Below are 24426 nucleotides of genomic sequence, written 5' to 3' on the forward strand. Positions count from 1 at the left end.
AAAAATAAAGGAAGAGGACAGTGAGTGCAAGAAGTGAAACCACAAAACTATAAAGATGCTTTTACTTACAGAAAAAACACAAATATTTTTTGGTAAACCAACAAGTTAAAAAAAAAAAAAGCCCTAAGCCCACCACTTTTTAACCTAAAGTAGAAAAGATGGAGTAAATAGATGGAGTCAAGGGAAACATTGCTTGTTACAATGGAAAATGCGTTTACCATCATCTTATTTGAGCCTCTTCCTGCACTTAGGAGAATAAAAGCAGAGGCCTGTACTGAGATGGGTTTTAATGAAAGAATCAGGTGTTAGCTTTTAAGCCTTTCAAGTGTCATACTTGGACAACCACAAACTAATAATAGCAATTAGTGACACATCCTTTAACATTTTGTCTGTCATTATCAAAAATAGCTTGGCTTGTACCAATACCAACATGGGAAGCCACAAGCTGTAAACCATGGCAGGGGTAGGACAAAAATGCTGATGCTCAATAACTGATTGATGTAGGTGTACCTGTCAGGTATGGCAAAAATTTTCGTTTTGATGATATTGAGAATTGAATGTCAAAATGTTTGGATCAAAATCTTGCTATTTCTTTCTTCATTCCAGGAGTGCATTAATACGAAACCCTCAGCATCTATTACCAGGTTTCCATCATCTTATTTTCAGGAGCAGTGGTTGGTTATCCTTAAGTACTGAATTATTTAAACTGATCGAATTGTGCCTTTCTGGTCTAACATGAAGCTGAGATTTTACAGTCTGTCTCTTTTTAGCCAAAGTTACTATCCATGCTTGGAATTTAAATTATGGTTTATAATTCCCTACCTAGAAGGGAAGCAAAGATGGAGAGAGGATGTGGGAGAGGTGAGTGTGTGGCATACTCACTGATAGCAAAACATACTGGTAGCAAAACATTTTGATATATATATATATGTATATATATGTGCTTTATAAAACATTTTCTCTGGTGTTTTTAAGCACTCTGAATATGTGCTCAAAATAACAGATACTAAATTGTTCCATAATGGACATATCCATCCCACTCACCCCCCACCCATTTAGGAGGTTTGTCTAGCAACTGAAATGCCTTTTATTTTAGAAACCTTTTGCAAAGTTTTAACACTGTTTTTGGTATTACTTTCACATCCTTCATTTGAAAGCCAGATATTCTGGATCACTTTTGTACGACTGGGTAGGTGGCAGGGGAACAGAGACTGTACAACTAGCAGAATTTCTGATCTACTCAAATGACTTAAATAGCTTTTTCCTTTAAGGTAAGTTATTGAAGTGTTAAAATGAAACAGCTTGCATCTTATTAACAGAGACTGCATACTGCTTGGAATAATTTTGTCTTCTGTTTGAAGTCACCTGTCATATAACTCTGAATATACTAAGCATTTCTACTTAAATACTGTAAATATAAATGTAATTGTAAACATTGTAAATATAAACATCAATATTTTGTGGGTAAATTATACTTAAGGAAAGTGGCAATGAAGCTAAATGAGCAATGATAACTGCTGTGGATACAGAGGCTAGCTAAGGAGACTAAGGTAATGTAAGAAGCGCCATTGTGGCTGAGAATTACATCTGTGATTACTCAGCTAAAAGCCGACTGCCTACAGCGATGCCGTTGGTGGTAATGACTTGGTGGATGGGGGCTGAAACTTCAGGAGTGCTCACGGTGAGCTACATGGCTCGAATTTCTCCACTCTTAAAAGATTAATTTTATTTTTTGTATCAGTGCTGCAGAGACTATGACACTTTCTTGAGCGCCTTCGTTCGGGAAATTGAAGGTTGGTACACTAATGTATACAGTCCTCTATGTAGAACAACATTCACCTTAGACTTGAAAGTTTATGTAAAGTAAATCCAACACATTCTGAGCCAAAGAAATGCAAGTCTTGTTCTGCAGTGATGCTTTAAGGAAGGAAACAATAATTTAAAAGAAATAAACTGTGTAAGACTAAACTACTTTAAACTGTTATTGCACAGTTACATCAAAAAGCAGAGCTAAGGCTGGTTGGGTTTTGTACCTATTTTTGTACCTGAATTTATTGTGTATAGTATTCCAATATCAAATAATCAAAACATCCCTTCTCTTGTCTTCACTGCATGCTAATGTAAGTTCTGTTGTCTAGGACTAGACTTCAGTTAGAAATACGAGTTTAAATCCACAGATCTATTAAAATCATTAGAATGGTGCCCAATTACAGCTGTTTAGGACTACAGAGTTTATATGACAAATATTTATAGATAATAATACGCAAAAGTGTATGCATTGTACCCATTTTCCTGAAAACTATGAATTAATTCAGAATAATAGTAAATGCTTCATGCACATGAAGCTTCAAACGTAGGAAGCCTTCCAATATGTAATATTATATTATGCTCCACATGTGACTTGAGATCATACTAATACAAGTAAAATATTTTTCCAGATGTTAAAGCATACCATGTACTAGAAGTTTCATGTTTTTATATAAATCATGATTACGATGCTTCAGTTATATACCCCAGAAACATCTGACTTGAAAAGTTGGAATTTATTTGAAGAAGTCTTACAGAGGGTTTTTTGGTCACTACATTTTGTGTGTTATATATTGGTAAAACAGGTATCTACAGAACCTTTGCACTTCAGAGATCTAGTCCAAGATTACTTTTTAGAAATGTATTAATTTGGGGAGGAGGAGGAGTTCTTTCAGATCAATTAAATCAGACTCATACAGCTGTATAGTTTCAGCCTACAGACACCCCGTCCCCCCGTACTTTATCACAGATATAGTGAATAAGATGTAATTAATCCTATTCAGGAGGCACTCCTTTTATTCTGCCCTCTGCATCCCCCTTCCCTTCACTTTTTTTACAAGCATATTCAGCTCCCTCTTCCATATGCTCTGCTACCCCCTACGAGAGACTAATTCTTCATTCTCCCATCATCATAAAGGTCTCACTGATGTATGCAAATTACGACCTTCCTAGCTGCTTTGTAAGATTCCTATCCCTGTATTCATCCTTTAGCCTCCATAGTAACATTATTAGTATGATCAGAACCAGGGAAAGGACGAATCACTTACTGTCTAACACTTAGTGGAGTGCAACCCTTGGGTTCTTACTGATTTTTTTTTTTGGGATAGTATTACAGAGATAAAAGCAGCTATGGAATGCGATACCAGCAATATAAACTTGGTAGGGCGTAACCCAACACGTTCAGAACTTGTTAGGTCCCAATGTCCAATTTATTTTCAAATTAGTAATTAATACATTCACATTCTCCACTATACTAGTGAACTGTAAATATAATAAAACGTTTCTGAGAAAAGTCTCTTGGCAAGAAATCCCAGTTTCCTAAACATAAACAATGTCTTAAAGATGGCATTTGTTCCAAATCTTACACAAATCTACCGAACTCATGAAAAATATACAGCATCTTTCTCAAAATAAACCTGCCCTCTTTAGAGTTTAAAGTCAGTTTCAAAGTCGTAATGTAATATTTTGTCAATAATTAAAAAATTTTGAGCGCATTGACAAGAATCCTTTTCAACAGCAACAGTTATTCCCAGTAACTTTCTCCTGAACTTTTAGCCCCATAAGGTTAGCATTCAGGAAGCTCAGCTGCTGTCTAACAAACTTAATTAATCAAAAAGTCATTTCCGAGCTGTAACTATGAGTAAAAGTGCTTCAAGTGTGCTAGCAAGCCTACAAGTTAATCAAAATGCTAATGCAGTACAAATTAAAGTTGTGATTAACATTTCACAGTAGCTGCTTAAGTGAATTGATCACACAAATGGGTTAAGCATTACTCATTTCCTCCAGCCCCAACTGGGAAAAGGTTTGTCATGGGTGGGGGAGGGATTATATATAAGCAGCACCAAATGATCATTAAACTGTCACCAAGATGCTTCCATACACCAGTTCACCAATTATCCATAGCAAGCAAAAACCCCAACGCCACTGCCACAAAGGTAACCCTCCCTCCTCCCACATATATACCTATAAAACACAAGCTGGCAGCAAGTAATTCCACCTCAACATTTCCTATGCCCAGCTACTTTCACTACAAAGCTATCCATCGCTGCTTAGTAGCTATAAATGAGCATTACTGTCCAGTATATGCGCAACAAGTTTTTTGATTATTCTATTATTTCCACCCTCCTAATGTGGAGTAATAGCCATCCAACCATGAAAGCAGCCAATATTTAAGTAAAATTGCAAACGTGGTGCTATCACTGGAATATCACCGCATACACAAAGAATACGTGTAGTAGCTAAAGAGATACGGCCTCTGCTCTTCACTTGTTTCTGAATAATCCTCTGCATTCTCAAGTTAATTTGATTCTCTTCCCTTCCTTCAGTAAAGCTGCCCATTTATTCATAGCTGCCAATGCACCCATTAAACAAAGCAATTACCTCTTTCCCTGGGCACTTCTGGACAAATCTTACACACACAACTGTAAAATAGGCCGTTCCTGTAACTCCCACCACCTGGCAGCAAGTAATCGGCACACCTGCACTAACAACAGACAACATACGAGCTCAAAACACACTTTAAGAACTGCTCCATTTCCTCATAGGCAGGAAAACGGATGATCCAAGGGGTATGACTCCCCAAGTCAATCGTTTTAGTGGCTGTTATGAACTGAGGAAGTTTGGGGAGGATGGGAAGTCCAGAGCTGAGGGCCATTCTCGTTCTTTTAGTCCGGGAGCTGCAGCTCAGGCACCTCTGCTGTTTGCAGCTGTGCTGATATGGCCGGAAAGCACCTTTTGTGTGAGAGCAGTAGATACAGCTCCCACCATCAGCCAGAACAGTCTGCAGTTTAGTAGAGTAAGCATTTAGTACGTAAGCTAGCTCTTAAAAGACAGCTGAATTGGGCAGCATATTTGTGTAATATTTGCTGACTCTCAACATGTACCACAAAGATGATCCTCATAAGCAGAACTGTAGCAAAAGCTGCAATTTAAATGACCAGAAACAACTTATTTACTTTAACTATTTTAGAATGGGTAAGCGGTGTTACGCACATCATCGTCCAGCTAAGGAAACGCAGTGCTTAACCCAAAGAGTTTTTTATTTCCTGTCACAATTGGGTTCTCTGGAGGAGTAACATGGTGGGGAAAGGCAGGCCATCAGTGACAGCGTTACAAGGTCCTCGTTTCAGGGATGTGCATGTTTCCCGTGCAAACTAGTCTTTAGTCTGCAGTTTGGAATCTGACTTCATGTCCATCTTCTCAGCGCACAGGTACCCTGCTGAGATGCATTTAACACATCCATAGGTAAACACTTCTCAAAGGTTAAGGCTGAGCTCCATGGCAGTTCTGCTCCTGGCAATATTAAAATATTTTATCAACGATTATACTACAAGTGGAGGCTTGTGGCCAATCTCAATGCAAAGCCAGCAACTGTCACATTATTTCCTAGAAGAGACTGCCCTGCTGAATCTGAGACTGACGGTATTACTGCCTCAATTATCCATTTCAATTAATGCAAATATAGGCGAGTCTTAGAACAGCAGAGTAAGAACTGATCGCTGAATACACAGCCACAAAATATAAGGCTTGACAAAAGAAGTAAAAAAGAGATTAGGTTTAGTCCGTTTCACATATTCTTAAATCAGACACAGGAAAAAAGGTGGGGTATTGTCTTTACAATAATAATTATATTCTAGAAAAATATTAGACAAATCATTTCATTAGAATTTTTATTCTTTGATGTTCTTCTGCAAGAAGTGGAGAAGTGTTTGATTTTGAGCAGCTACTGGAGTGCTCAGCACCATCTTACTGACACCTCTATCTTTTCTTGGTAAAAATAATGCAGACAGAGTGCTAGGCTTGAAGAGAATATGCAGTCTACTGTAATTGCATTAAAGGTAACAGAGGCAAATAAAAATTAAATGACTTGCCCAAGATCACATAGGAAGTCACAGGAGATTTTCTGAGCCATGGGAACCTTCTGTGCTTTACCTACGAGAGCCTGTCGCTGATAACAAACTTGTTAGTTTTTGACTTGAGCTTTTCAGTGTAGAGCAGGGACATTCCTTCAGTCTAGTCAATGCCTCAGTGGCCATTCATTACAGAGATGGGTGTGGGAGCAGATAGGCATTCACCTTCCAGAAGGTTACACATTGCTATTCCCCATATTTCTGCAGTAAAAGGGAAAGAATTCTGTATTTCATACCGGGTAAATGGATACTAAATTTTATCTTGCTATAGTGAACTCCATCTATACCTAACAAATGCTAACTACGGGAAAACTGTCACAGAATATATTTCTTCCATTTTCTATGTTAACAATTACATTCCTTTCTTGAGCCAGCACCACGGCTCCTCAAATTCTGTTAAATGCTTATGACTTCTATCTTTCATCATGAGTACAGACGAACAGAATTCTAACATAAAACCAAAACTTCTAAGACACCTCAGGAAAATTAATTTAAGAGTGATTGCATACATTTTTTTATTATAAGAGAATGGAATCTTACCTGAAATCCATCAGCTACATTTATCTATCTGGTCCTGTTAACATAGTTTTCTGACTATTAACACTACTAAGCCTAAAGCCACTAGCGATGAAAGAGGCCCAGAGGACGTTGGAGGAATGGGTGGGAGGATGCAACGGGTGGGATGCGAAAGGAACCATGAGAGAGAAGGCTGATTCGGGTGAAAGACAGCACAGAAGAGTGGAGAAGTTTAATAGCCTGCGATGGAAAGAGGCTTGCTTATGTATTGTGGCTAGCGATGGCAAATCTGCTCTGCAGGGGACCTAGGATGGAGGCCTGCTGTACGTACCGATACACAGCCACTTGTAAAAGCTCTTTGAAAGATCTTGCTTCCTTGTAACAGAAAAGCAGCGCTGATACGGAAAGTCTCTCATTCACGTACCCGCCAGCAAAAATAACAGTTTATGTCCAGGTCACAGTTTGAAGGTTAGCTATACAACCTTAACAGCTAAAGTACTTTGTAAGTAAATAAACAAAAGTTCAACGTAACTCAAAAACCAATTCCCGCCTCACTGCTGAATTTTACGTTTGGTAGTGCGCGAGTGCGTGTTCACACACACAGAGAACATCACCCACTGAATATGTTTATCAATGGATCCTTCTATGGTTCAGTTCCTTTTCTCACAACTAACATCTTTTTTTCCACCTCTGTTGACCCAGAGTTCATCAGCAGGTCAGTGCTAAGGAAAAAGGTAACAACCCGTATTGAAAGTGTAACCCTGTCTATTGCTTAGATTCTGGGAACTTTAACCTCCGTTTGGAAAGCGTGACTAATAAGATGGAACAAATATTCTCCCAAGAGATGTAAACCATGCGCCAACTTCAAAATACAAAAATGCTTGCATGTTTTTTTTTTTTTTTAGAAGAGGAACTTTTTTTTTTTTAAAAGTGGAACTTTTTTTTTTTTAAAAAGACGACTATAGATGTAACATTATGTAGCAGTTAACGGAAGGCCAGAGTGCCAAGGCACACTATGGAATGGTATTCTTCTGAACTCTACTTCAGTTTAAAGGAACTCTTGAATATTTTAGGGTTTTTTCTTCTCAGTGATTATTGCATCTGAAACACCTATTATGCAGTAACAGGATTAAAAAATACATTTCTTAGCATAGCAGGATAAATATTGAGCAAAATAATTATTGAAAAGAATCTTTAATTTACATTTTTTTCCAAATATGTTATTACCCCCAAATGCTAATTCCATGAATGTCTAAATGAACTTTAAGTATGTGATTTCTTTGAAACAAAGGTGAATTTTCTCACCTGACTGAGCGACGTTGTTCTCTGTTAATAACTGAGTATTATGAATAATAACTGTTCAAATATTGAAGCTTTCAGCAACATGATTTTACTTATTTGAAATATTTGGAGTGGACTTGCATTCAAGCACTGCTGGTTGCCAAGTTTAAGACTGTGAAGCAATAACATTTGCTTCTTACATTCCTTTTCTTAATTTTAGTTTTGCTTTGTTTTAGTATTATTTTATTTGATTTTAGTATTACAAGCTTGCAGGTTTTGTTAGTGTAAGGTTGAGACCCACCCAAATCACTGGACGCTGAATTGCCCATGGTATTTTGTCTGTCTAGAGCACTGATTAATAATTTCTTATAGAGTGATTTTACAAACCGGCAGGCTTGACACAATGATGTTTGCAGCTACCATATTGCCAGCAGGCTTCAAACAAGATCAAAGCCTCATTCTGATAGTTGACATGTAGATCACTGAGGATATTAAAATTTGAGCAAACAAAAACTGTAGGAAGAAAAACTTACTGTCCCTATTTTACAGATATGGAACCGAGGAAGATAAAAAAAATAGTTTGTTGAAGGCTACCTGATCTTCAAGAACCTATGAACGAGTCCTTGTCCAGTTCTGCTTAAGAGAATATTATTCCTTTCCAGCAGAATCAGAGGGGTGGCTGTTGTCTGCGTCAACTAGAGCTCAACCTTCCTGCTGTTAACTGTAATTGTGCTTTTCGGATATGGCAGCACTCTATTCCAAACTCAAATTGCCACTTTAAAATTCTTTTGAGGCATGCAGCTGTGCATGTGATCGCTTGTTGCCAGTACTCTCCATGGTCAGTTTAGTTTCTGTGGGTTGCAACTGCAGTACAACTGTAAAAGTCACAAGCCTCCAGACTGAGTTTAAAATCTGTGTTTAAAAGCATGCTCTTTGACTCTATGATAATTGGGAAATAGAAGACGTATCTTTTCACAAGCTAGAGAAAAACCCTGTATGTTGTCCCAAATCACATTTCAAAACATGTTTTATTTATGCTCGGCAGTGCCTACAGCACTTTTGGGCGCTATAAAAATAAAAGTACCCATGGGAGACAGGTTCTTGGGGGTCAGCATAGCAATCTGCAGGGAGCACACCCATGCAGGAATGACTTACGTACAACATTCCACGATACAGAGATAGAAAGCTGTTGCATATGAAAGAAGAGGTGAGCCCTATGGCAACAGATGCCTCCCACCAGGGTACCACAGTCTTTTACCGTAAGTTTGTTTACCTCCAGTTCTGTAAAGTGGGTATCTTTATGAGCATCTAGTTCCTTCCTAAACAAAGTGGTATCATACCGTGTGGTACCAGTTCTCCACAAGACTGCAAGCAATCTTCAGATCTTTCTACATTCAAAATGTTACAACACGCTAACAATAAATAGTAAACCAACAAGAGTTAAATACTGAAATGCCTTACTATACCTGACATATTCTAATTGCTTGGTCCAGCACTGTCTTTGTGTCAGTTGCATAATCTGGACAAGGCAGCATGGCATGACTGAAGTGGGCTTGCAGCAGGAGGTGTGTTTTTGTGTGTGAACTGTCAAATGAATGGGGATTGACTTCAATTGGAAGGTGTTTTGCCAGTTCACTGTTCATCTGGTCTTCATTGTGTCTCACAGGCAGATCTGTGTACTCCTCAGCATTCTTTAAAAAAAAAAAAAAATTAACCATTGTAATTAACTTCACAATAATTATTCCTTACTGAGACATTAAAATATATACATTTAATTTATTACAGTTAGATTTCGCTGTTAAAATAGCAGCATTTTAATGTTTAGAAAATGTACTTATTTATCAAAATCATGTGTGTGGGAAAACAATAGCTAGTAAAATATTCACAAATATTGACACAATTATAGGTTTTAATTTTTTTTTCACATAGCTGATTTTAACATTAGAGAAGAAGAAAATAAAAGCAGTGAAATAAATACATTAATTGGATAGACTCAGTATTTGAGATGACCTTCTACAGATAACCTACCCTGGTTGGCTGACAAAAACATCGTAAGGTTAGCTATAAAGAAGTCAATAATTCGCTTTTTCAATTTTCAGGGTTTCCACTTTTCTCTTTGTATTCAAAACACCGTGGGTTTGAAATAGCTCTGCTAAGGTTCTTTTAAAATATATTTTCAATATTTTCAGCAGTCAGTGCCTAAGCAACAGATGATCAGTGATCAAAGCAAAGAGCAAAATTGTAAGTAGGCGCTGAAAACTATCCTCTCTGCTCCAGAGCAGGACTAATACCATTCATGCCAAAATGAAAGCTGTCTAAGAACTTTCTCACTGTTGGAAAAAGAAGCTGCACACCAACAGGTAATCTAAGTGTAGTTATGAGTAGCAACATCCTTGGGGCTGAGAGGAACAAGTATGCCTGTTCTAGTAGCCAGAGCAGAGATGTTCATTCTCCTGGTAGAGAAATCCACTGTCTCTGAAAGAAAGAAAATCCAACAGAAGCATCCTAAGAACTATAATTTAGGCTGAAGAGTCAGTTCTGTGACTTAACTGGTAATTTATTTTCTCCACAAAATCCTCTTGTGCATGTATGCATACATATTCTTGTTTGGAATGAGAACGATCTTTTTGAAGTATAAAACTTGCAAGTAAAGTAAGAGTTTTATAATATGTTATATTTTTTCCATCTGTAATTTAAGAGAGCGTACTTCTTTTGTCATAAAATAAAAAGTCATTTGGGTAGCCCGAAGGGCAATGTCTTCTCAACTATGGGCTTAGCAGAGACCATTAAATTAAAGTGTTCAGGGTTTTATATTCCTCTTAAACTATCGATTCGATATTATGCATTTTAGTCTTCAATCTCCAGTCAGACTTCCTGCAAATCCATATTAATGAAATATTCACAACGGTAACCAATGCAGAGTGAGTAAAGAAAAACGGCAATTTTAGAACACTACTAGAACTACCTAATTGACTTGCAAAGTACCGTATCCACTCATTAATATCCTAACACATAGAACCTTTTTTGACAATTCCTAAAAACAGTTATATAGCTGTTTTTCACCCCCTTGGAAACAGACAGCACAAAATTTTCTGTTTTCTTTAATGGCACAATGAAACTACACCTAAACTGTGATATAAATGTAAAAGGAAAGATAGGTGTTAGACAAGTTAGGATTTGGAAAGAAAATCAGAATGTCATTACTTTATTTCATATCTCGACTGCAGATTAGAAGTGAAGACTGACTAAAGACAACTGCTGCTTAATCCTGGATGCCTCTGCTAGATCTCTTGTGAAAACTGTGGTCATTTATTCTCTGAACCTAAGGTCACAATCTTTTTAAGCCCTATAGAAGGCTGCATGTTTGCTTCACTCTTTTTATTTAACTGGCTGCTTCTTCAAAGATGTTTTAAAGAATATTTACCAAGGAGATTTTTTACTTAGTTTTGCTTTCCAGTTTAAAGTAGCAGAAAGAAGAAGGATCAGCCAAGTTGCTCCAGACCAATTGGTACTGCTGAAAATGCGTTTTCCCTAATTCTTCCCCAGCACATGTTTTATTTACCTCCAAAACACTCCTCTTATTTTAAACAACTTGCCTACTTAATTTCCTGTTTGTGATCATTGACTGTAAGTAAGTGAGGTTCATTTTCTTATCTGCATCATGTAGGTAATTAAAGGAAATTGAGAATGGGTAGTGAAGCTTTTATACAACTGAGAATGAAGCTGAATGGAGGGCACCGAGGTCAGCAGAGTCCATTATATTTTTATGTGAGAGGCCAGTATGTCTGCCCTGTCCTTGTTTGCTTAGTGTAGGCTGGACAGACTACTAACTGCAAATCTGTTTCTCTGATTTGCCCAGCTGTCCTTGAATAAAGACATCTTCCATTGCAAAATGTTAAATGACAGTGATTGACAACTCTGTGATGAACTCTGCTTGTAACCCCCTGCTACTGTTTTCAGGTTGCACAAGAAAAGACAGAATAAAGAAACATCCTTTGTAATCACCTCAAATGGGCCCTGCTGTTCACTCAATATTTTTTCATTTTAGTTTTCCTTTTCATCGGGAATCTCAATCTGTTCTGCAAAGGCTATAGCTTCAACTATTCCACACAATGTATAATATATATTATTTTAGAACATTGTCTCTGAATACCGTGCTTACTTCCATGGGTGAAGAAACAGATCAAATTACGTATCAATCATTAATCTTCGTTCTACAGTCAAGAAACTTAATACAAACTTTATAGTTAAACTACAAAGCATTGCTGTGCATTTTTCACTTTCCCTTTTTTCTTCTGTTAAATCAGGACTATTGCAGCCCATGTGCGAATAATATGTTTACAAGCACCTACACAGTTAAGCGTAAGTTGGAGTATACCAGGAGATAACTAGGAATTTTAGCTATGGGTTCTGCAATCATGCGTTTGGTAGTCACGTCACATCTCTCTTTTCTATAGGTCTGTGATGGACTTTCCCGATAATGTCTTCTTTTGGGCATTAGAGACAGCTGCATCATTTCAAGGGTGTAAGAGTCCTCTCAAACCTACATTTCAACCTGTACGCGATGCAGGGTCATATAGGAGACAGTAACTTCCTTTGCCAGTGAGAAATGTCACACGTAGACCTGCATAAACTCGATAGTTACATTTTACAAGGCCAAAGGGTTATTCTGATAATTGAATTCTGTTTCCTGCATAACACCGGCCACAGAATCATCTTAGAGTCCTGTCTGCAACATCGTGTTCCAGATATGCAGCTTATCATCACCCTTTATTTGAATTGTTAGAATTGTTCTAAAAGTAAACAACTGATCCCTTTTTAAAATATATCTTTTGCAGTTTTCTGGTACTAGGAGGCATTTGAGGAGTCAGACTGAACTAAAATTTAAATAAGGCATCCAACGTGGCGAGTACTATGCTCCGCAGTGTCCACAGGGTTAAAAAAAAAAAAAATCAGATTTTCTTTCTACCCTCAAAATGTGTAGGTTTGGCTGAAATTACTGATTTATAGTGAGAGCTGAACTATAAACTTATACCACATGTAAACCTTCTGAAATATTTAAAATCTCAAGCAGCTACATCTTGCCGTCTGCCTACAAGAGAGAAGAGGATACTTGTGGAGCATAGACAGAAATGGGATCAAGGTGAGCAGCTAAAGTAAACTTGAATATTTTAAGTTAAGTTCAGTCATGGGAACAGTAAAACTTATAAAGTTAATGAGTTCTAGACTTTAAAGAGCAGTTGATTAATTTGTAACAATGAGGGTCTAAAACAAACCAAAAATAGTTTCTCACATTCCAGAGTTGAACCAGTAGTCTTTTCTTTAGCGATGCTGTTATTGAAACTACCTTAGGACTGGCTGACTGCCTGTATGTTCCTTTTCTTTATATTGGTACAGTGAACCCAAACACACCGTATTTTCAACTTTAATAAACCTGCAATGTGTTTTGCTCTCTTTCAAGTTTCTGATGTAGAAAGGAACAAGGGAAAAGCATTCTTAGGAAATCTGATACCAAAATTAACAGTCGTTAAGCTAAAGTGTTAAAAAAATCTTACAGTAAACTAGTACTATAAGTAACTACCAGAATAATAAAAAAGGAGAAAAGATGAGGATCATTTTTAGCTAATATAGTAATCGCATCCTCTTTACCTGAACCTTGGTTTAAATTACATAAACTTCTGGTAGTCTGAGTACATGCTGAAGGACTGCAAAAATCATACACTTGTGCATAGAATGAAAAATAAAAAATAAGCTGCAATAAATAAATGTGGGGTTTTTTTACAGCTGTTCTGCAATTAACACTAATAATACATTACGAAGTAAATTTTAGTTCTCTGCTATCAGAAGTTCAAAGGTATGCCAATATGCAATTTATTTTTCCAAGTGAAGACAGCATATTTTGATCTTTAAGTAACTGGATAGGCAAATATAAGCTCAACGATAATATTATTGTATGATTGGCTTTTGTCTTTTGTTCCATTGTACAAAGTGCTACAGATATTTTAGTGCAACGTCCTGACCTGTCACTTCCACATAGTGCTACAGTGTATAGGAAGTAGCTGTACTCCAATCTTTAAAGCAGTCTGTAACTGTCCTCATTTGGGTGATACCTATGGTACCCTTAGTATAGGATAGAGAAAAGAAGTGTGGTCAAAATAGAGAAAGAACAAGCACTGACAGTTTGTGAGTAGCTACGTAACTGGATAATGATGTCTTCCAGATTTTTCTTTGAGGATACTTCTGTACTTAAAACCATTTGAAATGATTTCTGTTTTTTATATATGCATATATATAGCCCCATTCATGTGCTGACAGAAGTCTCATTTGACCCTGTTAACTGTACTACAAGGAAAATAAAAAAATTGCTTAACTAAAGTTCCCAAGTTAATCTTCCTTTGCCCATGCTCTTCCCAAGAGCACAAGACCATATTATGTGACACAATAATGACACAAGTATATATTATGAAAATTATTTAAATTAACCAACATATTTATACTATATTTTATCTTCACATTTTCAAGCGTGAGTTTGATTTATAAGGAAAGACATTAAATTTACACAGATGTATCCTGGCAGGCAGCTGGAACACAATCAAGCTTAGATTTATATTCAGAAAACAAATAAATGTGAGAAAATATGTGCTCTAAAAAAAAATAAAAAAGGAAAAAAGAAAAAAAGCCCAAACTGACCACATACTTAAAAGTTGTTTTTCAGCTCACACCAAAAAGTAAAGTAGATTGAAAAATGGAATTGGAGAAGTACTTGCTAGAATTACTGCTCTGAAAATTATATCTGTGTTAGCGATTCCATTCTAAACTCCTATTTTAAGGAGTTTATTGGTAGCCTATAAATGTATATGCTTTGGTCTCAGTTTTATGGGACATAATTCAAACTTCCAAAGTTTAAACTGTTTGGGTTTTTTTTCCTCTTAGATATAAAAGGTCTAGGACGATGTCCCAGTTAAAGACAGTTATAAACATATATTACTAGTTATAAGTTTTAAGAACAAACATGATGTATGTTTTCAAGATTCATATTATAGACAAAAAGAAAAAAAAAGTCATTTCTACCAGCTTATTGAAGCGGCTATGTAACACAGGGATATTTAGATTGGAAGCCCTCTTTTAGACAGCAGACACTTGCACAAAGAGCTTCCTCGCTCTGTTTCACACATGTAAAAATATACTTTTAAGAAAAACTTTGCAGAGGTGACATTCCAGATTTTTGGGGCAGCCTGGCAGGCTCTGTTAGCAATAGAGCAGGCTGAAGTTTTGTAGAGATCTTGAAGAGTGGCTAACGTGATGCAAAAGAAGAAAACAAAAACTGGCAGGCAAGATTAGAATATATTTACTACATGATACTGTAATTCATCACAGAGACCATTTCTAAATATGCTCCTTGCCTTCGCATACCATATAACATCTCTCCCTGTCAACTGCACGTGCACGTGGCAGTGCAATCAAATGGCATCCAGCATATCAGAGCCAACCCTGCAGCGCGGTTCCTTTCCCATGGGGGCTTTCCCATCCCTTCCTTCCAGGGTCGGTGGTTGGCAGGGAGGAAAGGCAGAAAGCAAAGCCCTGTGCCAGCCCCTGTGCCGCGGGGCACGGAGGAATCGGAGCCACAGCCCTTGGGCAGCAGCTGTCCCTGGCTGCGGAGAAGGGGCTCCCTCTCTGGCACCGGTGCCTCCCACTGGGGACTCTGCCTGCCCTAACTCTCCACTCCAGCTCGGGTAATAGGAAAATGATCTTGCCGCTTCTCTAGTACTCCACTGGAGTACTCTCCACTCCCTACTTTTGGAAAAACGACAGGAAGAACACACACAGATACGCGTAGGATGGAGAGCAACATCCAAGGGATAAGGGCTGCTCAGTGTCTTTTTGAAACAAACACTAACTTTTGTATTTATTATCTAATTAGTGGTTAATGCATTTTTACAGATAAAAGATATGTGTCAAAAAAAAAAAAGAAAAAGAAGTATAGCATTCAAATTGTAAAGTTAACCCAATTAACTAGGTAGGAGCAAAATAGTGAGGCTGGGCTACCCTGGGCTCTGTCTCTAGATTTAAGACTTACCAGAGAGGGAATTGGAAATTTCCAGTTGAGCATGAGAAGTTGAAGAGATAAAGTTGTAAAACCCATCAACATGCAATTATGTAAATCTACTATTTTTAAAAATCTTAATTTCTAACTATCTTTCAGGATTTAAAATGGACTCATTTCAGTAATGGGACCTACAAACATAGTTTACAAGAACATACAAGTTAAAAGTTCTTACGATTCTTATAAAGTTCTCACGTTACTGATCAGAGAAATCATATGTAATTGTATTCTCAGACTTCTCACTTTAAACAGACAAGCGTTTGATTTTTGTTTTTAAATATCTGCATATGATAAACACCGCAAATTTTACAATTACAGACATCATAAAAAGTACAAGCTAGGGCAATGAAACAGTTGAGTGATCACTTAAAAACACCCTGAAGGGTTTAGATTTCACAAGTTCACCTCTCACTTAAAACATCCAAACTACAAACTACTGATGACATTCCTGATGACCAGAGGTCAGGAGTCCGAAAGACCTTTGCCACTGCACACAGAGCAATAGGAGGTCAGCAATATTAGCTACCAGTAGCAGAGAGTGACCTGGCAGATCTGGGAACTTCTAAAGTACAAAGTTAAATTACAGACCTCTGCTTCAGCATGGAGTTGCTAAAAGAAAATGCAAGCATGCTAGCACATGTGAGAGGGAGGATTATATAAAATAACAATAATTTGACATGGGAAAAACGTTATTAGGACTTCTATACTAACTTGAAAGTCGATTTCCCTTTTTTTCCTGAAGCTTCCTAAGCATATCACAGAAACTAGGTTTCAGTGTACAGGAAGATGCAGTAATAGATAATACAATAATAGTAATTGGTTTACCAAATGGTTAAAAATATGCTTATAGAACCATTCTGTTTCAGAATAATTTCCTTTTTAAATTGCATATTTTACTAAAACATATTAAAACAAGGAATAAATGAATGATTTCAAGTCTTAACTCTCACAATCCGTATCTCATAAAGTTTATGATCACAATCATAATTCAGTGCTACTTTTTTGGCCAGTTCTAATAAAAACCATTCCTACAACACATTCATTTTTCCCCCAAATGTGTAGGTACTTTCATAGTATTAAGCTGTACAACTTTCATAGAGGTGGCTTTAGTTCACTGAGGTTTTTCAGTTGAATTATGGATTATTTTCAGTTAAATTATGGATTATAAGTAAGGCTGTAACACCTGCAAACAAGGAAAAGTAAATGCAAAAGAAGACTAAAGTAGGACAAAAATAAGAGCAAACATCTGAAACTGGTATGACATACACATTATTTACTCACATAGAGTAAGTTACTTTGACCATAGCAAATAAATATAAATGGAATGGTATAAATTCCATTTATAAAGTGAATTATAGCGATGTGAGAGAATTATTGCATGTTATCATTGAAAATGGTATATTTGAGATTTTCGCCTCTCCAAGATGCCTGACTTTTCCTATTACTTTTCATGAGAACGCTTTGAACCTGCACATTCTGAATGCATTATCATCACCCCATTTTTTTTAATCTTAATACCTAGATGGGGCAGTGACCCACACCTTTCTTCCCCTGTAATCTCAAGCCATATTATAGGAAAGATTTAAAACCGACTGTTTTTGGCTGTATTGAAACTAATTGTATTGCACTAATACAGAAAAGCTTTTCAGTGCATGAACTCAGTAATGTGCTAACACAAAACTGGGAAAATCTCTCTGAGTGTACATTCAAAAGTCTGATTGTCATGAGAAATCTACTTCAGTTCCATTTGGACGTTTGTCCATGTTTTGAAGCTGAGCTCGGCTGAATCAGCTGGCTCAACTACTGATTGAGATGATGATAGCAATAAAAATTGTAATAGCAAATCTTGGCATGCAGCTTTCCCCGGGAAAGCGATCAGTCATTTTCCATCTTTGGCTTTGATCCTCCATTGGGATCTTCCAGTGCAGAGCCCAGACCCAGGGAAGAAGTCAACAGATCTCTGCATTAAGTTAATGCTACTCTGCATGGAGACAGGAGTAAGCGCTACTAATTCTTTATGTGAAACGGGGCCCATACGTACTGTATATGTTAATGGCAAGCTGTAAAAGCTCTGTGTGTTGAAAACCGCATTTCAGATCTGCTGACCTGTGGCAGCTCCCCTAGTGGGGAGCCACAAATACACACTGCTGCATTTTTGTACTGGATTAAATTCCGGATCTAGACTACTATGTGACCAGAGACAAAAGAGAATAAAAAGTTCACAGGCGTGAATACCTGTCATCATGTGGTGAAATGACTTGCAGCCTGTGTTCAAGAGAGGCTCAAGCCCAGAAAATAGCAGAACAATATGAACTGGCAAAAATATATGGGAAACTTGGAAGGTGCCTACATGCACAATGTCTTTTCAGCAAGCCAATGCTACTGGTCTCACTCTGAGCACTTTTAAATGAAAATAGTTTAATATAATAATAAAAAAACAACTGTAAGAGGAAGTGACAGCTGCTGCAAGTAAATGTCAATAAGGGTAGTTCCCTGCTGATAAAAACTGGCACATCTCCACTCATTTCAGTGTGACTGTGTGGATTAACATTGCTTGAAAATCTGACCCAATGTTTTGAAGAACTCAAAAGCTGCAAGGTAATGCAGAGATGGAAGACACTGATAATTACAAGGGTGGGGAAGAGGGGTAATCACCGAGGAAACAAAAAAGTCAGTAAAAGGAAAAATATTTGAAGTCTATTAAACAAATAGACAATCTGTCAGTATTTTGGTGTGCTTGATTTGAGGAAGTTATATCAACACTTCTGTCATGAATGACCAGAGGTCTGATACAGTAAGTAACATGGCAAAAATGCCCTTGTACCACACTTGACCTTAACGGAACACCCCATTACCCGGATGGGACGTACCATGCGTTACTAGGGCAGATCTAACCCTTTTTGGACGGCAAGTGATAATTTTTCTTGGTGATGTTCACTGCACACAAATTTGTGAGAATATTGTAAACTCAGTGTTCCTACACAGACTTATACAATGTCTTTTCTACCTGTAAATAAAGACATTCATCTAAACTACACTGTAAGAGCTGTATTAAAAAAAAAAAAAAGGAAAGATAACTGACAATTAAGAGAGTTGCAGATATTTTGCCTACGGTGTAAAGTTTTACAAACTTCTTTTAAAAGACAAAGAAAACAGAGATTTTCAGTACCAGATGTCTAGGAAGATCCCATTTGGATTTGAGCTACTTAAATTTGCAATCATGTATTTATACATCTAACAGAGCTTCTGTTTCCCCTAGAATCTGAAAATTAACTAGCTTTGTAGCATCTTCCTTGATCTGCCACCCGTGCCCTGAGGATTAGAGACTCCACCTGAGCTTGTTTTACAAGCATAACAGAAAAAATTAATCTCTGCTGGCAGCGATCCCACTGGGATACTGATGAATAATGATATCCCTCTCTTGCTGCCCTCTCAGTCCACTAGAAAAGCCACTCTAACCCAGCAACGTGGAAACCGCTGAAACCATTCCAGCTGTGGATTAGCAGGCAGTCAAGCATCCATCTGTTCTGTGTGAATCAAGAGAAAGCAAACACGCATTCTTATAGCTAAAGAAGTATTAAAAATTAGCATCTTATATGACTGCATATAGTAAATATTAAGATGATCATATACAAAAGAAAAAATAATCTATTATCTGCACCTCATGTTGTTTACATTTGCTTGCTGCCTTAAGCAAATCATAAAACAGTTGGAATTAATTTCGTTAACCTACAGAATATCGTGCATTCGATGATTTAATATGTTCAAGATAAAATTTCTTAATATCGTATGCATCACTTGTACCTAAAAATATTTTGTAAGTAGACATGCATACACACACTAAGTAAATATAAGCGAACATAGTAGCATGCCTTCACCTTGATGGGAGAAGGATTTAAGAGACCTGTTGTGAGAGAGAGTTTAGCCATTTTCTCACTCTCTAAGGTGAGAGGAATAGACTTGAGATATTTTCTCTTTCTGAAAACTAGTACTTTGAATAACCTCTGCTGGTTTGCTAGTCTTTTCCACTGGAAGACAGAAAAGAAAGGCAGTGGGAAGTTGGCATGTGGGCAACCCAATCAAATTGGTGATGCCTGATTTGACACTTCCATGGGAAATAAGACAATGATCTACTATAAATTAAGGAAAGCTGTATCTGAGCATCAATACCAGATAAAATTACTTAGAAAAGTGCATAATTTGACAGTTTTCACATAAAACAATTCCAATATTTTGCCAGATGCCTGGCTCATAATCATTAAGCTGCAGAGGTGAATAAAATCTGCAACTGTTTGTTCTCTAAAAGCAAGCTTACTATGCTATACCAAGTTTACAAATATATATATTAGCTTTTTCAAATGCTAAGAAAAGTTTTGGCCTTTCGGTGGCAAAAATCCCTCTGCAATTTCTTCTAACATTATAGGTAGCATGAGCTACCTAAATAACTGTGAAATAAAGCACCTTGTAAATACTAGGCAAATAATAGGAGAGGCCAATTTCTTAAAAGTTCATCTGTGATAATACATAACATCAACATTTAAAATAAAATTCAACGTTCTGAAGCTAGCCAGGTTCCATCAGAAAAAAAAAAAAAGAAAAGAATGAGACAAAGGAAGAATCTAAATGTAAATAGGAAAATACAAGTGTCAGATACTTCATTAAGGACTGATCAGTAATCCTCTTATATCCTTTTTTTTTAAACTACTATGCTAAAGGAACAATATATGCTGGATACCAATCTTGTATGATGTAATTATTTCAGCCAAACCAATCCTTATCCTGAAATTTCTGTTCCAATCACAGAACAAGCTACAAAATGCCATCCTCTTTCTTAACAGTTTTACAAGTCTGAGCAATAACTTCTTTGCTGACAGAGAAAAACATTTATGTGCCTTTAAACAGCAGTCAGTAAGGCCGAGTTAGTGTCACTAAGTGAACTGAATTCTGTGAAAACAAATTAATCAGCAATATAATTGTAACTGCTATAATTTATAGTACAATAGTATAATTCTATCAAAAGCAAAGGCAATAACTAGAAACCAGTGAAGACAAAAGAACTGCAGGCTGCAGAGGGCCTAAATTTGCCTATCGTGCTTTAATTACAAATTGGGAGGCAGAAAGTAGGTAGAACTCGTACTGACTTGCTAAAGGCACACCGAGCTTGTAAGACTGCCTTCTGGAGTACTTGGGGCATAAGAACCCACAGCCATTTATCAAAGCAGCATTGCGTATTATAAAATGTTCAGCTTTACCTTAATAAAGATGCAGTTTAGAACTTCAGTTTTGTTTCAACAAACACAAACATTATTTCAACAAATATATTATATATTTGAAAATAGAGCCATATGACGTGACTGCTGAAAAAAAGCTCTTTTTTTCAATATGAATACTTTGCGAAGTATTGGCTGCATGTACACAACCATGCATAGTTTGAAATCTTGCATAATGACGATGGCTACAATTCTAACTGCCAAGTGGTAAGTAAAAGACTTTTGTGCTTAAATAACTAACTAACTAAATAAATAATAAATGGTGCGTGGTTGAATTGCCTGCAGCTTTAAGCAGTCAGCTAAACCAAGCTTGCTGTCACTGAACTTGCTTCTAGCATATATACCAAGGACAAGCATTGGTTTACCACAGATGGCAGCCAACGTTCACATTTGTAAGTACAAGACCAGGACAGTACTCCTATCTACCCTAGCAGGTACATAGCTTCCTGGCTCATCAAAATAGTTTTCATTGGTATACATGAGCGTTTTGCTGCTATAACTGCATCTATAGCTCCTGTTAAAGGAATTTATTTCCTCATTTTTCTGACAGAAACAGTTACTAAAGCAACTGTTTGAAATGGGGATATAGCCTGAGGCTACTGGCTTCCACTACCACAGCTATATACACTTTCACAAGTTTTTCCCTTGGAGGCTGCACCGCAATCACCACAAATTAAAACAAAAAAAAAAGAAAAAAATTAAAGATACTATATTATTTCCAAGATAACAGTTCTTCTCTTACGGCCTACCTCGTGGGGAATGTATGTCAAAACCTTTTAACTTCAACTTTAAAATAGGTTTTATTTTAACTTTCCTGAGTTCAGTTTTTTAAACTGGCAAGTAATGACAGAAGTTGAGTAAGAAGATTGGAGGGGAAAAAAAGGAGATCTGTTAATCTGAGATTAGAAAGTCATGTGTATTAGAGATGGGAAGGTTTTATATTTTCTCATTTTGAATGTAATTCTTTCTTATTGATGCCATAAAAATGAAAGACTTATGCCATGTTCAGTTAGCTGTCAGTGGTGGGCATTGTCATCTTGATTTACCAACTAACTGCTTTTCTGGAAAGGTGGGCAGCATATAGCATCATAGAATCATAGAATCATTAAGGTTGGAAAAGACCTCTAAGATCATCGAGTCCAACCGTCAACCCAACACCACCATGCCCACTAAACCATGTCCCTAAGCACCTCATCTACACGTCTTTTAAATACTTCCAGGGATGGGGACTCAACCACTTCCCTGGGCAGCCTCTTCCAATGTTTCACCACTCTTTCAGTAAAGACATTTTTCCTCACGTCCAATCTAAACCTCCCCTGGTGCAACTTGAGGCCGTTTCCTCTCGTCCTATCGCTAGTTACTTGGGAGAAGAGACCGACACCCACCTCGCTACAACCTCCTTTCAGGTAGTTGTAGAGAGCGATGAGGTCTCCCCTCAGCCTCCTCTTCTCCAGGCTAAACAACCCCAGTTCCCTCAGCCGCTCCTCATAAGACTTGTGCTCTAGACCCTTCACAAGCTAGAGCACATATGAAAGCATATGATGCTTTCAAACTAAAAATCAAACAATTCCTTTGGAAAAAGAAAAATAATTGTGTCATGATGTTAGAAAAAAATTACTGTATTCAAGTACTACAGCAACATTCAAAACTGCTCCATCTACTGGGGTTAGAGAAAAATCAAGACAAATTTAATGTGTGAGCATTCATGTGTGTAAGTACTCTTTCTGCTAAGTACAAGATACTTTGAATATACTGGATATAGATGATGAAATTTGGATGCTATTAAAATTCACTGTAGCATTTTGTTTTATTTTCATGAAGCCAAACACAATTTTCAAGTTTAAACTATTTTATTAAACACACTGTGATACTATCTAGATGTTCCAAGTGGGAACTGAAGCACAAATGTTTTAAAATATTAAAATCCAGAGAATATAGGCTGTATAAAAATTAAGTAAATGATCCTGGAAATGCCTGTGTTCAGGATGAAATTTATGCATTGAACAGTCCCAGGTATGGATTAATTGCGAAGAAAAGATTTAATGGTAAGAGGTAACAGTTTTCTCCTATTATAAGGGGTCACTAAAATATGCATAATGGCTGAGGCCTGTTCCTATTTGTAGAGTGGCCACAGCAGTCATGTTCATATTGTTGAGAATGCACGATATATGTGAAATCAAATATGTAAGTTCTTTAAAGGTTAGCATGTAATATAATTGCTTTTCATCTGATACAAAGTTTACATAATAAAGTATTTCTGTTCTTGACACTGAAATGCCATATTTAAAAAGAATAACATAATGAATATAGTCTTGCTGTACTTTTATGCCTTAAAGAAAATCATAGTAGCACCTTTATTTCCTTCAAAATTGAATGTAAATGTAAATTTAAACTAGAAAATGACTGACTTAAGAAGAGTGATCTGATTTTTTTCTGAAATGGCTATAGAACAGAAAACCAGTTTTATATAATATCTTAACAAAAACAAAAGCAATGTTTCTGCCACAGCTTGCAGAGAAAATATTACACAAACGAGCTCACATTAGCTTGTTCTTGGACAATATTTTTGTACCTTATTAAATCCTCCTTCCCTGGCATCTAACTGGAGACCAGTTGAAAAGATAGTTTATCACCGAGTCAAAAACCTTTGTGGCCCCTTCATGGGAGACTGAACCAGCAGCTTTAACATAGAATCCTGCTATGGAAATAAAATTACTATAGACTGAGAGTGTATTCACAAAACTCGCATATTTCCCTGGTTAGAATAGGATGTTGCCAATGATGATGAACAGAAAATAAAGCTATAAGTTAACTGAGTTACCTAGAATCTCATAGTACAAATACCTAACAGGTAATGAAAGACAGATAAGGCATTAACAACTTTACCCTTTTGTTATCTATGTATCTGGAATGGAGAGCACCTGTTTGATGAACCTCCTCCTTCTACCTTCCAAATTTGCTACTCCAGCAATGCCAGATTTTCTGCTGAGTTCCAAAATACTTAGTCTAATACAAGCCAGTGTAACAAATCCATGTCAATTATCACATAGAAATATAGGGAAGAGGTATGTGGATACCAAACTTATAAGCCCATGTTCATATCACAGAAAGATGGATACGTGTGCCCCACTATAGCACAAATACCATGTTGTTCTGTCCCTAAGCTCCCCAGTTAGAAAGAAACCCATCTCTTATAACCAGTTTACATGAAAGACAGCAGTAGGCACGAGAAAACCAACTAGTTCTCTCTTGCAGGTAGAATTCAAAAACAGAAATAAGGGAAAACATGCAGATAAAACAAGGGATGAAAGATGGTAAT

General features: G+C 36.9%; 1 protein-coding gene across 1 annotated transcript in view; it reads right to left on the bottom strand.

The window, feature by feature from the left end:
- Positions 1–24426, bottom strand: part of ASCC3 (activating signal cointegrator 1 complex subunit 3) — a 287341-nt gene that overhangs the window by 13672 nt on the left and 249243 nt on the right. Inside the window, 1 exon segment of the mRNA XM_009285000.2 lies at positions 9200–9424. Coding sequence (XP_009283275.1) covers positions 9200–9424 — 225 coding nt within the window.

The sequence above is a fragment of the Aptenodytes forsteri genome, unplaced genomic scaffold (genome assembly GCF_000699145.1).
Source record: "Aptenodytes forsteri isolate BGI_AS27 unplaced genomic scaffold, ASM69914v1 Scaffold171, whole genome shotgun sequence".
NCBI lineage: Eukaryota > Metazoa > Chordata > Aves > Sphenisciformes > Spheniscidae > Aptenodytes > Aptenodytes forsteri.